This window comes from Lissotriton vulgaris, chromosome 6 (genome assembly GCF_964263255.1).
Source record: "Lissotriton vulgaris chromosome 6, aLisVul1.2, whole genome shotgun sequence".
Lineage (NCBI taxonomy): Eukaryota > Metazoa > Chordata > Amphibia > Caudata > Salamandridae > Lissotriton > Lissotriton vulgaris.
This window is the reverse complement of record NC_141694.1, coordinates 21,971,097-21,987,021: the sequence shown is the minus strand read 5'-3', so window position 1 is coordinate 21,987,021 and position 15,925 is coordinate 21,971,097. Positions and strand designations below refer to the sequence as shown.

Sequence of the window (15,925 nt, the reverse complement as noted above, 5' to 3'; positions counted from 1 at the left end):
ACCAAGGCTACTTGCACTCGAGTGAGCCAGACTGCCCCTCCCCCTTGAAGTCATCAAGACCGCCCTTCCATTGATTGACCTAAACGTCCTCTAGGGTTGAATGTTCTGGCCTTAGGAAGTTCCAACGCCGATTTACCTAACGCATGTTGTTGTAACGACTTTCGTTGTAAATGGAATGGGTGGTTCACACACATTCGTTGTTTGGCCCGCGTTGCAAAGGCAACGTGTTGTTCGGCGGTCGTGGTATTTGTTGCTTCTCTTCCTCCAGTCACATGGTATACTCTTCCTCCCATAACCAGAGTGACCCTCTTTCCAGGGAGTCAGCCAGCCCTATCATATTCTATTCTATTCTATTCACCAAGATTTATATAGCGCATGGCTACCCGACGGGCCTCCCAACGCTGGTAACAACCTCGGCTCTACTACCTTGCGTAACTAGAATTGGGATAGAATAAGTGGGCTTCCAGATATTTTCTGAAATTTGTTTCGGATTTGTCCAATCTCAGATGTGCTGGGAGGGCATTCCACCGGCCCTCGCCCCTGCCTCACTATTAGAGGCTGAGGAGAGAGTATTGTTGTAGGATTTGGGAAACATATAATAGGAATGAAAAGTACAATGTTGTGTAAATAGCCGTTAGAAGTGCGTTGACCGCTTGACATCTGCAGCTAGGTATGTTGTTGTTGTTTTTCTAGTTTTGGTTTGCGTCCGTGTTTTGTGTTCCCTGTGGCGTGTGCCATGCTTGGCACCCACGCAGGCGTTGTTTTTGCACGCGTCTCAGGCTTGTGTCAGTTCAGGGATCGGAGGGAGCAGGCAGACCTCTGACATCTTCCGGCTTCCGGGAGCACCTTCGGCATCCATCTCTGTTTCTTCCATGTCATCATCCTGGAACATAAGAAGGGAGACAGAAGAGTGAGTGTCACCTGAAGCCAAAGATCGAAAGAGGCGAAAGCATCGACAGAGACATCGCAGAGCCCTGCACACCAGAACTGAGACTTGTGTTACTCATAGATGTGGCTTGTTACAATTGAACACGGCCACCTAGCAGGTTCCATCCAAGCAGTGATCAGCACCCTACACTTCCCCTAGACACTACAATGGGGCAGATTACAAGCCCCTGGCGCTGCCAGTACGTTTTTTTATGCTTTATTAATCTCCAAACGGCTTTCCGAGGCACAATGTTGATTATAGATCATACCACCTTTCTTTTATAAAAATGAGAATATATGTGTCAAATTGCACAGCTAGAGCAGATTTTTACAAACCTATTTTTGGGAGGTCCACACGAAAACCGGTTAGAGAGGTTTTGTTTAAATGCAACACTGGTTTATTCAATAACACAATCATTTTTCGCCTGTCTATGACTTTAGTGTTGAGGTTGACCTGCACCCCCACTATGAACTCTGTTGCAGCACCGCTGTCCTCTGATGGTCAGCGCCTTGAGAGAAGAACAAGTGGATCTACTAAAACTGTCCTTGTCCCTCATCTGCCTGCACCAATAAGTGACAAGTACCCCCATGCTTTCTAGGTCCACCGTCCGTGCACCGTCCGTGCATACCACATGGTAAGTGAGAGCGACCAGCTCAGAAACCCTCTGCCAACTGCCGCTGACCATGGATCGCTGAAGTGCACCCATCCAGGGTCCCTGGTCTGCACTCACCCCCATCATCGTAGGGTAATGCGTGGAATGGTCAAGAGCCCCCGGCTGTGCATCCAATCACAGGCTCAACTCACCAAAAGACCCTTTGAACTTCAGATCCGAGCCCGGCGGTCACTGGCTGTGAGTACCAATGACGCGCTCAACCCCTGGAGATCACGGCCACAGACCACCTCGGTCAGCATTGCCCATGCCAAAGATTACAAGAGGCCATTGCAGGTTGTCGGACTCTGGGGCCTGCACCATTCATAACTAACCAATAGTTGGAGTCAGAGGGTTGACATTGTACAACCATTGGAGCTTTTTACTCCTCTTCTTCTAAAGATCCGCATTAAATCCGCATTAAAAGAGCTTTACATTTTTAAAATTACTACTGCTTCACAAACCCATTAATGTTTTGAGATGGAAACACAAAGGCTTTACTGTATCCTGGTCGCCCTCCTGAGCTTCAAATGAGCCTGGGCTCTTTACTTTGGCCTTGTAGTTTATCCTCAAAACAAAAAGAACAATTGATGGGCAGAATACAGAACAATGTCATACATTCACCCCAGTACAGAGAGCTGGGCCTAAATCCATTGTTTTATTGCTCACCATGCCACCCCAGTTCAGACATGGTCATATGCAAATCGGTCTTGACCCTGTGCGTCATGGGAACAGTCCAGGCCGAACTGCCAAGCCATGCCTTCCCTGTACCGGAATCAAGCATCCTAGAACCGGTTTCTGGCTATCAGCCGTCTTCAGCCCGGCTTGCTTGAATCCAGTGGTGTGCAGTGCATGGGACTCACGTCTGGGCATACCCTTCCCACTCGGGGTGACAAATGCAAAAAGAACTCAAAACTACTGGCAAACAAAAGAGGTGGGAAATGTTTGTGGGTTGTTTACTAATGTTGTGTCCGAGTGCATATACCCCAAAGTGACGCAAAGCAATGCAAAGTTTTACTTACCTTTTAAAAGGCCCGCGTGTGCAGAGCAAAATTGACAGCTGTTGCATGATTGCCCGCTCAACCCTTAGTACATACCACGAGGTCACCGGTCCTGACATTCTCTGACTGCCCTGACCCACAGGACGAGGAGCCCCACCTCACCCACCCCTCTGCTGGATAGTCCCTTGATCCCTACGGAACAGTGACGTCACAATCCGAGGGGCGGGGGAGAACTGGAATGATCCATTACAGGTGATAAGTTATTTACTCTTCTTGTAAATGGGAGCTATAGAGTCCAGTGTAGGGTGCCAAAGGAACAAAGGGGTAACATAGGTGACCAGGCTGGGAAACCCCTGTTTAGGTTCTTCCCCCAACCTTTTTATTTTATCCTTCTTTATTTTAAAATTTTTATTGTTTATGTTTATTTCTCGCAATACAGGTTGTGTTTATTATGTCACATATTACATCATTCATGACATGGTCAGTGATATCACTGATGACATCACTGATGACATCTCAAATGACATCACTGATGACATCACTGATGACAACATCCAGTGACTGTATGTTTCTGTAAAGTTAAAATATGTCTTACATATTGAAGAATGAGTGGATGTATAAGTGTCTGGATGAAGGATTTAGTAGGTGCATGACTGACTGTATGAGTGAGTGATTAAAATTGTCTCACTGAGTGCATGGGTTAGTGACTAAACTGTCTTAATTTGTGCATCATTATGTCTGTTGTTCTGTAAACTGTTGCATGTGTTGATAAGTAGCTATGTGAGTAACTATATGGGTTATTGATTGGTTGCCCAAGTATTTGTATGGGAGACTGAGTGTGTGTGTGGGTGGCTGGGAGGTGTATGACTCTGTGCATAGATGTGTGAGCAGTTGATTCACTAGATGTATGGTTTCAAAAGTGCATGTGGAAACAGCTGTATGGGCGGTTGACTGTGTGCATGAGTGTATTGGTGAGTGAATGGATATCTCAGTGCTACATGTCAAAGTAAGTACATATGTAAAACACAGTACATGTGAGAGTTGACATATATAAATAACTGTGCATAAGAGCCAGTGAATGTGTGAGTGGCTGTATGGATCATTGTGAACTTGTATCAGGGATTGTATAAGAGAGTAAATATGTGTTAGTATATGTTTGAATAAGTAAAGTTTGTATAACTGTATAGTTGAGGAAATGGAGGTGTGATTGATTCTTTGCATGACTGACTAGGTGTGTGAGTAACTCCATGGATGAGTGACAGTCTGTGAGTGTCTGTTTACACTGATTGTATCTAAGGTTATATTAGAGTCTGAAGAGGTTCATCGTATTATCACATGAATGATATCATCAGTGATGTGATCAGTAATGTCAAATGAGATGTCATCAGTGATGTCATCAGTGATGTCATTTTAGATGTCATCAGTGATGTCATTTGAGATGTCATCAGTGATGTCATCAGTGATGTCACTGACCATGTCATGAATGATGTAATATGTGACATCATCAGCAGTGGATTGCGGGTGCGCGATATATAGTTAGTGCAACTAACTATATATGGAATTTCAATGGTTTTGTGTGAGTAAAATAAGGTTTTGTAAATGCGAATTCCTAACTATATATGGTCTATAACCTATGGTTTTTTCAGTGAATTTTCAAGGTTTTGTAAATGCTAATTCCTAACTATATATGGTCTATAACCTATGGTTTTTTCAGTGAATTTTCAAGGTTTTGTAAATGCTAATTCCTAACTATATATGGTCTATAGCCTATGGTTTTTTCAGTGAATATATATATATATACATACATATATAAACATATATCATCTGTATATCTATATAAATACAAACATAAATGCATGCATACATATACTTATATGCATACAGATGCATGTTATTTACATGAAAGTTGAAAAAACACTAATAAAAGCAAAGCTAAAAAGCCACCTCATTACAAAGAGAATGGCTTTAACTTAAACGAGGGCGAGATCTATTGCATTTTCAATGCTTGTTTACTTTGGTTCCATCAAGAAAGCATTCAGATGTGTCACACATTTGCCATAAATTCTGAATGTTAGCACTCTAGTTGCACATTAGATCACTGTAGTAAAGCTACTGCTCACCAGGGACGTCTGCTGCTGGTATTCAAAGTGCATGTTTCAGTCTGCATGTCAGAATTTTTTTAATGAAATAGAAGAGGATTTGAGAAGTCACTCAAAATGATCCCTAATTTTTCTTTCTGAAGCACTAATCATACTTTCTATGGCAAAATTAACCCCCTCATGTTGTTCCTTTTTAAATTGAGTGTTTTCAGACTTACCACTTCATTCCAATCAAGATGGTTTCTGGTGTGCCATACTTTTGTCATAAGTAAGACTGTTAGCGCTCTAGTTGTTCTTTAGAACACTCTGGGACATTCTGTCATTGGGCTATACTTGGGGTACATCTGGCTGATATTTGGGCTACATTTAGACTCTTTTGTCTCTGGTGGCCATCTTGGGAGACTGTATGTCAGAATTTTTTAATGAAATTGAAGAGGGTTTGAGAAGTCACTCAAAATGTGCCCTAATTTTTCTTTCTGCAGCACTAATCATAATTCATATGGCAAAATATACCCCCTCATTTTGTTCCTTTTTAAATTAAATGTTTTAAGAGTTACCACTTTATTCCAATCAAGGTGGCTTCAGGTGTGCCATACCTTTGTAATAAGTAGGACTGTTAGCGCTCTAGTTGTTCTTTAGAACACTCTGGGACATTCTGTCATTGGGCTATACTTGGGCTACATCTGGGTGATATTTGGGCTACATTTTGGCTCTTTTGTCTCTGGTTGCCATTTTGGGAGACTGCATGTCAGAATTTTTTAATGAAATAGAAGAGGATTTTAAAGTCACTCAAAATGTGCCCTAATTTTTCTTTCTGCAGCACTAATAATACCTTCTATTGCATAATATACCCCCTCATTTTGTTCCTTTTTAAATTAAATGTTTTAAGAGTTACCACTTTATTCCCATCACGATGGCTCCAGGTGTGCTATACCTTTGTAATAAGTAGGACTGTTAGCGCTCTAGTTGTTCTTTAGAACACTCTGGGACATTCTGTCATTGGGCTATACTTGGGCTACATCTGGGTGATATTTGGGCTACATTTGGGCTCTTTTGTCTCTGGTGGCCATTTTGGGAGACTGCATGTCAGAATGTTTTAATGAAATAGAAAAGGATTTGAGAAATCACTCAAAATGTGCCCTAATTTTTCATTCTGCAGCACTAATCATACTTTCTATGGCAAAATATACCCCCTCATGTTGTTTCTTTTTAAATTAAATGTTTTAAGAGTTACCACTTTATTCCAATCAAGATGGCTTCAGGTGTGCCATACCTTTGTAATAAGTAGGACTGTTAGCGCTCTAGTTGTTCTTTAGAACACTCTGGGACATTCTGTCATTGGGCTATACTTGGGCTACATCTGGGTGATATTTGGGCTACATTTGGGCTCTTTTGTCTCTGGTGGCCATTTTGGGAGACTGTATGTCAGAATGTTTTAATGAAATAGAAAAGGATTTGAGAAGTCACTCAAAATGTGCCCTAATTTTTCATTCTGCAGCACTAATCATACTTTCTATGGCAAAATATACCCCCTCATGTTGTTTCTTTTTAAATTAAATGTTTTAAGAGTTACCACTTTATTCCAATCAAGATGGCTTCAGGTGTGCCATACCTTTGTAATAAGTAGGACTGTTAGCGCTCTAGTTGTTCTTTAGAACACTCTAGGAGGCTGCACTAGAACACAAAGGAATCAACTGACAGTCTCTGTCCTTGTTGGATGTACATGTTTTACTGAGAATGTCAGACTTCATTTTCACATGACTGAGAAAGATAATGTGAATTTACAGAAAATATGCTTTCAGTTTAGCTTATAGATCCCCTTCCAAACCACTGTGGGAAAATCATGAGATATTAGTTTTCTTTCAAACAATATTCATGATATCACAGCAGAAGGTTTTTTCACATGGTAAAATCACCTTAGAACCCACCACAATTCCTAAAACGAGTATGGTACCATCAACAAATGATTTATAATGTAACTAAAGTCCTAAAAACCTCTATTAACTACAATGCTTTTTAATGAGGTGCTATCATGTATATTGGTCCCAAGATGGCTGCCAACACTTCTTGGATGAAGTGCTGACAGCCAATCAGATCAGATGTGTGGTTAGGCTCCGCCCAGATATATATCTTTTTTTGAACCTAAATTACTCCAAATCCACTGGAGCACATATATTGAGACCTAGCAAAGGCACATCGGGCTAACAGTCCCTACAATTTTGCCAAGTTTCGTGCAAATCCATTCAGCCGTTCGAGCTAAAAGTGAGGCCAACCGCCCTATGTAAATTAACATGGGAAAAACGCGTTTTGGGAACCCCCTATTTTTTCGGCCCCTTTTGATGAAACCCCCCCCAAATTGTCAGGGCCTGCTCAGAAACAAAATGTTCCATTTTCCTGAAAATTTCAGCCAATTCCGTCCACAAACGCCAAAGTTCTTAGACATAGAATTTTCAAAAATCCCATAGAGAAAAAATCCTAACTAATCCTGACATCATCAGCAGTGGATTGCGGGTGCGCGATATATAGTTAGTGTTATTATGTTTACTATATCTGCTTGTAAAGCGATCTGATACCCACAAGGGTCTTGCCCGCGCTATATAAAACCTTCAAAATAAAGAAATAAAGAAATAAACCTAGGTAATTAGGTTATAGCATCATAAGTTTTTGTTTTTAAGAGCTGCTGGAACAAAGATGTCACAAGCATGCCACCTCCCCGTGACCTCATTGATAGGCTCTCATTTTGAGAAGAGGAGGCAAGGATGGAACATTACTACACCATCAGAGCGACTGATGCTGCCATGGGAGAACCCTTCTATTGGTCGGTTTGTAGACTGGACATGGGAGAACCCTTCTATTGGTCGGTTTGTAGACTTGACATGGGAGGACCCTTCTATTGGTCGGTTTGTAGACTTGACATGGGAGGACCCTTCTATTGGTCGGTTTGTAGACTTGACATGGGAGGACCCTTCTATTGGTCAGTTTGTAGACTTGACATGGGAGAAATCTTCTATTGGTCCGTTTATAGACTTATAATGGGAGAACCCATCTATTGGTCGGTTTGTAGATTTGACATGGGAGAACCCTCCTATTGGTCGGTTTGTAGACTTTGGTGTATCCGGGGTGCAGTCTGCAGCATCCTTGGACACTCACCTTAAGCATCAGCCCTTTGCTGACGGTGAAGTTGTAGGTGAACCGGGGCAGTTTCTGGCTTCTCTGTAGCTCTGTGGGCGGCGGCAATGGAGGGAGGTGGAACGTCTTCTCCGGCTCCTCCTCGCGGTGGAAGGTGGCCAGCCGCCTCTTCAGAAGGTGTTGAACCCTCAGAACTAGGAGAGACACAAAGAGGGAGCGAGAATCAGTCATAGACAAAGATTTGGACAAGACCCATCTATTTAAAAAAAGATCTCTCCCACTAAATACACATGTGTTGTTATTGTAATGGTAATTACAACAGTAAAACTCCTACATATAGTTACTGGAATCAGACTTCTGTAAGTGAAAACACAGTTAATATCTTTAATCTAATCCACTAATCCATTTAATCAAATCCACGTCTGGTTATTGTAATCACACGTAAAAGAGTCCGGTTCAAGGCTCTTGAGAATGTGTTTGAGTTCTGGTCCGCAAGTTGCTGGGGAGCGGGAGACTGAACTGTTATATCCCCATAGGGAAGAACAATGCATTTCTGGATATTTTTATAGATAGTGGTATATCACGATAGAACAGTTTAGGGTATTTCTTTACTATCAGCGGGATTGCTTCATGGCAGATCTTAGAAGGGATTATAATATATAGCATGCCATTGAGACTTTTTGAGTATCTCCGGGTGCGGGATATTCTTTTACGGAAAGAGGGAGTCCTGTGGGCTTCCAGATCCAGAAAAGTGAGGAATCTGAGGTTAGATAGATTATCCACCAGAAAGAGCATAATCAAAGGTAAGTAACTTGTTCTTTTCACCACTGTGCCACTCTAGGCAGATACCTGATGTGGGATTGTGAGCGGTCTAGTAGTTGGGTGGGGGGAGTTAGTGTGCTGGGGGAAGAGGAGGATCCAGGGGATGGGCTAGTCAGTTAGAGTAGGGACGGGGACCTGAGAGCACATGTTGAATAAAGCTCCTAGATATATAAAGAAGTAGTCTGTCGTTATTACGAGGAAGACACAACAACTGGCAACGAGGGTGGGATGCACAGCTTGCTGTCCCTGAACCCGCAAATGACATTCGGTCCCGTTCCTAGAAGTTGTGAAGGAAGTCGCTGTTGCGACGCAGGTGCCCCAAGAAGAATTGCCGCCCAGAGAAGAGAGGCCAGCAGTTCGTATCTGTTCCATGATCGGGAGATCGCGTAGAGCCCCAGCGAAGAAGCGCAGTCGAGCATTGGTGAAGTTTGAATTTGGTGCCAGTACGCGCCTGAAGCGGTGAGAAGCTAAGAGGCCCGGCGTGGTATGAGGCCTACTGACCAGCTCTGAAGTCACCTAGTACCACCGTGCTACGAAATCGTAAGAAGTGTGAGATCAGGATGAATGCGTGGAAAAGTACTGAACAGATGAGATAGCCCGCCACGAGAGACCCTCACCCCAAAAGCGTACGAAGTGGCATGCGCGTGAAAAGCCGAAATTTGAATTGCGGCCCAAGCGTACCTGGTGAACCGGAGTGGCCGGCGAGAGACAAGCAGACGATTGGAGAGATCGTTGTGCCAGCAGTGTGGTGGCGACCGGTGAGTCCCTGTTGCAACGCATCGTGCGAGTGAAGAGTGCATGTCGTCTGACATCGCAGAGCGAAAGCCGTCAGTCAAGCGGCCATTTTGAAGTCAGGCAAGACGGGAAGGACTTTCCTGGTCAATAGTGAAGCGGCCATCTTGGAGTCAGGCATCAGTGCGCGCCATTCAGTTAAAGAAATTCGAGCACAGTAATGATCGAATAAAGGACTGTACCAAGAGCGCATCGCCCCGAGAGGCAAGTCAAAGAAGGACACAAGTGTTTGTAGTGTTGCACAGAATTGCAGACATAAAGTGTCACGAGTACATTGTACCGACGAGTCACATGAATGAGGTGACCCTGTTGCATGAAGACAAGCCCGAGACATTCCAAGCCACACGGTAATGCACTGATGAAAACATGAATAACATGAGATGATTGCTCAGCGAGAATAAGGGCATCACTTGAAACGGTGAACAGTGAATCACACGACTGCCCAGAGGCAGTGACAGAGTTCTTGAACAAGCACAAGACAATCCTAATGACCACACATGGTCAAAAGAGATAGAGTGTCAAAGGAAACAGGAACATTAGATAAATCATTCATCATGTCAACGCACAACTCAGCACAAAGAGAAGCCAGGCCAATCCTGGTGGGCATGACCCACCTGAGGCCCCCAGAGCCATTGACTCTGATAGCTGGTGGAAGCATGGGTCCACGGTGGCAGGAGTGGGTTGAAGACTTCGAGGACTACATCAAAGGGTCCAAGGTGACGGTGGATAAAGACCAGTTGATTGCATTGCGTAATTTAGTTGGAAAAGACATTAGCAAAGTAATAAAAGAACTGCCCCTGGCTGAAACCGGGACGTATGCCAAAGTTCGTGAAGCCTTAAACAAAAAGTTCCTGCACAAGTGTAATGTTGATTACGAGAGATACATGTTTCACCAGGCTCGACAGGACAAAGAAGAGCTGATGAGCACTTACTTAACACGACTGCCCCGACTATCACAATATTGCAATTTTGACACATTTTCCACTGAAGATGCCATACGGCTTTGAATCATTGACGGGAGTCAATCCGAAGCACTTCAAAGGAAGCTGTTAAAGAAAAGTCACAAACTTGATGAAATTGAGGAGATGACAAAGGTGCACGATCAGGCCGAGGAGCACGCCAAGAAGATGGAGTCAGGGCGTGCGGAGAAAAGGGAGCAGGCCAACAGAGTCCAGAATGTCAGATCCCGCAAGCGTTCCAGAGAAAGGCCCAGAAGAAACAGGTCATCTGCCTGGCACCAGCAAGCTGGACATCGGCGCCCTGAAACCCGTCGGCTAGCCAAAAGGGCGGATCGTACCAAGAAATGCTATTGTTGTGGTTATGAGCTCCCACATACAGACGTCTGTCCTGTGATGGACCAGCAGTGTCGGAAGTGCAAGCACAATGACCATTTGGAAGCTATGCGTGGAGATCCTCGAGGTGAAATGAGGAATGGTGCAGCTCGAACGTCCAGGCCGGGTGCTCGGCGTCACCACGTGCGAACTTCACAAGATCACACTAAATCATTTCCTGAGTCCCCAAACTCTAGTAGAGAGTCTAGACGATCTCAGTGGGTCTGCAGATCGTCGTCCCGAGATTTTCGGTCAGCATCTTTGGAACTTAAATACACCAATGAATATGCAAGCATGGTGGCTAACCCGGACCAGTTGAAAAAGTACCCCCGACTCGATATCCTCATAGTAAACCATAGCACTAAGTTTGTGCTAGACAGCGGAGCATCGCTAAATTATCTCCCAGTGACTGAGTATAGAAAGATGAAACCAATGCCCACCTTGAACCCAGCACAGTCCGGGTGTACACATGGATGGCTAAAGAGCCACTGAACTGTCTTGGGCAATTCTCCATGACCCTTAAATATAAGACTAAGTCCATAACAGCTGTCATACATGTTATTGAGGGTCCAGAGGCGGATTTTCTCAGCTTGCCGACTGCTGAACTCCTTCCCATAGTAGAAATTCTGTATCAAGTCAACAATGATCCTGATATAATTCATAAATTTCCAAAGTTGTTCTCCGGCCTGGGGAAGATGAATAAGTGTCAGATTAAACTTCACATAAATGAACAAGTCCGTCCTGTTGCTCAACACCCTCGCAGGGTGCCATTCCATCTCCAGCAGGCCGTCGAAGATGAACTGCAAGAGTTACTGAGAGCTGACATCATTGAACGTACGCATGGTCCCACGCCCTGGGTGTCACCGGTAGTGATAGTTCCCAAGAAAGGGACGCCCGAGAGAGTGCGCTTGTGCGTGGACATGCGAGTGCCTAACATGGCCATAGAATGGGAGCGCCATCCAGGGCCCCATCTGAGTGACATGATATCTGCCTTAAACGGCGCGAAAGTGTTCTCCAAACTTGATCTAAATAAAGGCTATCATCAGTTAGAATTGCATGACAAGTCGCGATATATCACGACCTTTGTCACACACCTGGGGTTATTTCGCTACAAGCGATTGAGTTTTGGCATATCCTCAGCAGCGGAAATATTTCAGGAAGCCATTCGTCAAACCATTCACCATATACCCAACACCCTGAACTACAGTGATGATATACTGGTGTATGGGTCTACCACTCAAGAACATGACAAGGCACTAGATCGAGTTTGCCATGCATTGTTGGAAGCCAACCTGACCTTGAATCGAGAGAAATGTGAGTTTCACCGGTAAACACTTTAGTTCTTCGGGCACATTTTTTCAGCAGCCGGGATGAAGCCTTACCCCGACAAAGTAGCTGCCATGAATGACGCCAAGAGTCCACAGGACGTTGGAGACATCAGGTCATTCCTGGGCATGGACAGTTATTGTGCCAGGTATATCAAAGACTATGCTACCATAAGTCATCCTCTTAGAACTCTCACCAAGCAGGGTCAGCCGGTTGAATGGACCCCCCAATGTGAGCGAGCCTTCTGTGAGATCAAAAAGGCAGTAGAGTCTGCCTCCAACCTAGCATATTTTGACTCCAAGCGCAAGACAGAAATCACTGTAGATGCCAGTCCGGTGGAACTAGGTGCCATACTTGCACAATATGATAACGACACTGATCAAAGACACATTGTGGCTTATGCGAGTCGCAGTTTGACAGACCCAGAAAAAGCATACTCACAACCAGAGAAAGAAAGCCTGGCGGTTGTGTGGGCGTGTGAACATTTTCACGTCTTCATAAATACAAACATTTCACGATGGTGACTGATCACCAGGCCCTTGTGACGATATTTGGAAACCCTCGAGCGAAGATGCCGCCTCGCATTGAACGGTGGGGTTTGAGACTACAAGACTACATCTATACCATTGTGCATAAGCCTGGGAAGTCGGCCAATCCTGCTGATTATATGTCACGCCATCCGCAGCAGTCTCAGATCACTGGGCCATCTATAGCTGAGGAGTATCTTTATTTTGTGGTGGATCAGGCCAGGCCACCGGCAGTTCCCCTCGAGGTCATTCAGAAAGCCACTAGAGATGATGCAGCGCTGCAAAAAGTTATGAGCTGTTTGCGAAACAACCGGTGGAGAGACATTGATAAGGAAGGGGAGAGTGAGCCACAGCTTCGGCAAGAACTGCAGGCATTTCAGCACATCTAAGAGGAATTGTCATCCACCTCCGAGGGACTCCTGTTAAGGAATCAGAGAATTGTCATTCCCAAGAAACTACGCCAGGGAGTCATTAATCTGGCGGATGAGGGTCACAGTGGCATTGTAGCAACTAAAAGGGTGTTGAGAGAAAGAGTCTGGTTCCCTCTATTAGATCACATGGTCGAACTCACATTAAGAGATTGCCCTCAATGTCAATTGGTCAAGTCTGGAGATCTGCCGCCTCCACTGCAAATGACTAAATCGCCTCAAGGAGTGTGGCAGGAATTGGCCATGGACTTTTATGGCCCGTTGCAATCTGGCAAATATGTCCTTGAGGTGATTAACGAATATTCACGATTCCCAATTGCTCAATTTGTATCGTCCACCAGTGCGTCCAGCACAATTGCAATCCTAGATGAGGTGTTTGCTGCCTGGGGTGTTCCTAAAGAACTGAAAACAGACAATGGTCCCCCATTCATTCTATGTTATGTTATGTTATGTTAAAGAAATTTGTTACCGCACACGGACACCAATTGGTTTCATGGCGCTCAGAGACAAAGTGGAAGAACAGAGTAGTTGGGAGTGAGCAGAGAAATTAATCATAAGCTAGCTGAAAAAGATAGGTTTTGAGAGATTTACGGAAAATGGTGTAGTCAGAAGACAGCCGGATTGAAAGAGGAAGAGAATTCCAGGTAGAAGGAGCCAGAAAAGAAAAACAAGAGCCACCATGTTTTTTTGCGTTTGAACCTGGGGGTGATTAAGAGGTTATGTGCAGAAGACCTAAGATGCCTCGAGGGGATGTGGCGTTTGAGGCTGAGAGAGGTAAAGGCAGGGGCAAGAGCAAAAAGAGATTTGAAAACAGTACAGCCCATTTTGAACAAACAGCGGGAAGCGACCGGAAGCCAATGCAGGCTTTTCAGCAGGGGCATGACGTGTTGGTATTTTGGCTGTTGGAAAACCAATCTGGCCGCCTGGTTTTGTACCAGCTGAAGCCGATGAAGGTGGTAAGCAGGAATCCCCACATACAAGCAGTTCGCATTGTCAATGCGAGAGGTGACCAGGGCCATAATAACAAGTATGAGAGCCTCTGTGGATAAGAACCTACGGATTTTGCCAATTCTGCGTAGATGGTAAAAGCAGGCCGAGGTGACAGAGTTGATTTGAGGTCTCATCGACAGGTCACTTGAAATGATGACACCAAGGCTCTTCACGAACTTGACTGGACAAGGAGGAGGGTCAAGAGCTTGGGGCCAAAAGCTGGAACTCCAAGGATTTGAGGACCCTCCTATTAAGACCAACTCAGTCTTGCTGGGGTTAAGCTTCAGCTGACTGAAATTCATCCACTCAGAGATGGTGAACATGATGGATTGAAAATTAGAGCAAGAGAAAGAAGAGGGATCAATAGGAAAGATTAGCTGTAGGTCGTCCGCGTAATTGAAGATGGTGACAGGGGTTTGACGGAGAGAGGCTAAGAGGGGTTGCATGTAAGGATTAAACAGAAGAGGCGATAGAGCAGAACCCTGGGGAACACCACAGGAAAGTGGAGAGTGGGGGGCAGAGAAGGTAGAAAGCTGAACCGATTGAGAACGTTGATGGAGGAAGGACCCAATCCAGGTTAAGGCCCGGCCCTGGATACCCGCATTTCCGACACGGTCGATCAAAATAGCATGATCGACCGTGTCGAAAGCGGCCGACAGATCTAATAGTACCAAGGCCTGGGCTAAGTTCTTGTCAGCCCCCTGTCTCAGCGCATCCATCACGGCCACAATGATCGCTTCCGTAGAGTGGGCCGGTCTAAAACCGGCCTGCTGGTCATCTAGGAAGTGAGATTTTTTAATGAAGGCGCTCATACAACGGGTGACATGAGTCTCCAACACCTTCCCCAGATAGGGGAGGAGGGAGATTGGTCGATAATTGCCCAAACAGTTGGGTCCGAGCCTGGTTTTTTGAGAATGGGTATTACAACAGCTTTTTTGAAAGCATCGGGGACAGAGCCTGTAGCAAGAGAATAGTTAAGAAGATCTAATGGGGGCCTGGACAGGCCAAGAAAGCATCTTTCAGAATTTGAGGGGGGCAACAGTCATTGGGGGAACCAGAGCTTACTACATGTAATAGAGAAATAAATTCAGACTGAGAGATAGGAGGAAATTCGTGCAGGCGGCAAGGATTCGTGGGGGGTAGAACACAGACATTGGGTGAGGTGGGGGAAGGAATATTATTTTTAATAGTTGTGATTTTGTCAATAAAAAATAAATTGAGGGAGTCACAAAGAGCCTGTGTGGGTTGGGGCTGGACAGTAACACGATCAGGAAGAGAAAGTTCAGCTACAATGGAGAAAATGTCCTTGGTTTTTGAGGCTGAACTGAGGATTTTCTGGGAATAATAGAAAGATTTAGCCAATAAAATAGATTTCTTGTACAGTTTTAATAGATCCACATAAGTGGTTCTTAGTAAGGGGTCATATTTTCGTCTCCACCGACGCTCAGCTTGCCTAAGGGCTAATTTGTCCAGTTTTAGTTGATCAGTAAACCAGCGCTGAGCGTCATGTGGGCGTTTAGTTCTGATAGTTTTCACAGGGACGACCACATCACTGGCTTGTGTCAACCATTGATCAAGGATAGCGGTTTGCGTGTTAATATCAGTGGTGTCGCTAGGGAGTGTGGTAGATAGAATGGAATGAAAGTGAGAAGTATCAGCCTGCTTCCAGTTTCGTGCCGTGAAATTAGACACCGGTGGCGGACGGGTAGACGGGGAAGATTTTAATAAAAAAGAAATAAAAGAATGGTCAAACCAAGTGCAAGGATAAACTGAGGGGGGGGGGGGGAAATGTCCAGGTCATACCTGGTCACGAATGTGGCCTTTATTATGGGTCGCTACTGAAATGTGCTGCTGACAGTTCAGGCCGCATAGTAGATCTGTGAATTCAACCGACAGGCCACTT

The 15,925-nt window shown here is 44.8% G+C and overlaps 1 protein-coding gene across 1 annotated transcript in view; it reads right to left on the bottom strand.

Annotated features, from left to right (window-relative positions):
• Positions 1-205: 205 nt before the first annotated feature.
• LOC147706721 (uncharacterized) overlaps positions 206-15,925 on the bottom strand; it is a 507,439-nt gene continuing 491,719 nt past the window's right edge. The window contains exons 18-19 of the mRNA XM_086925573.1: positions 7,828-8,000; positions 206-883 (exon numbers count right to left, since the gene is read on the bottom strand). Of these exons, the coding sequence (XP_086781699.1) occupies positions 776-883; positions 7,828-8,000 (281 nt within the window). The 3' untranslated portion in view covers positions 206-775. The remainder of the gene's footprint in view (positions 884-7,827; positions 8,001-15,925) is intronic.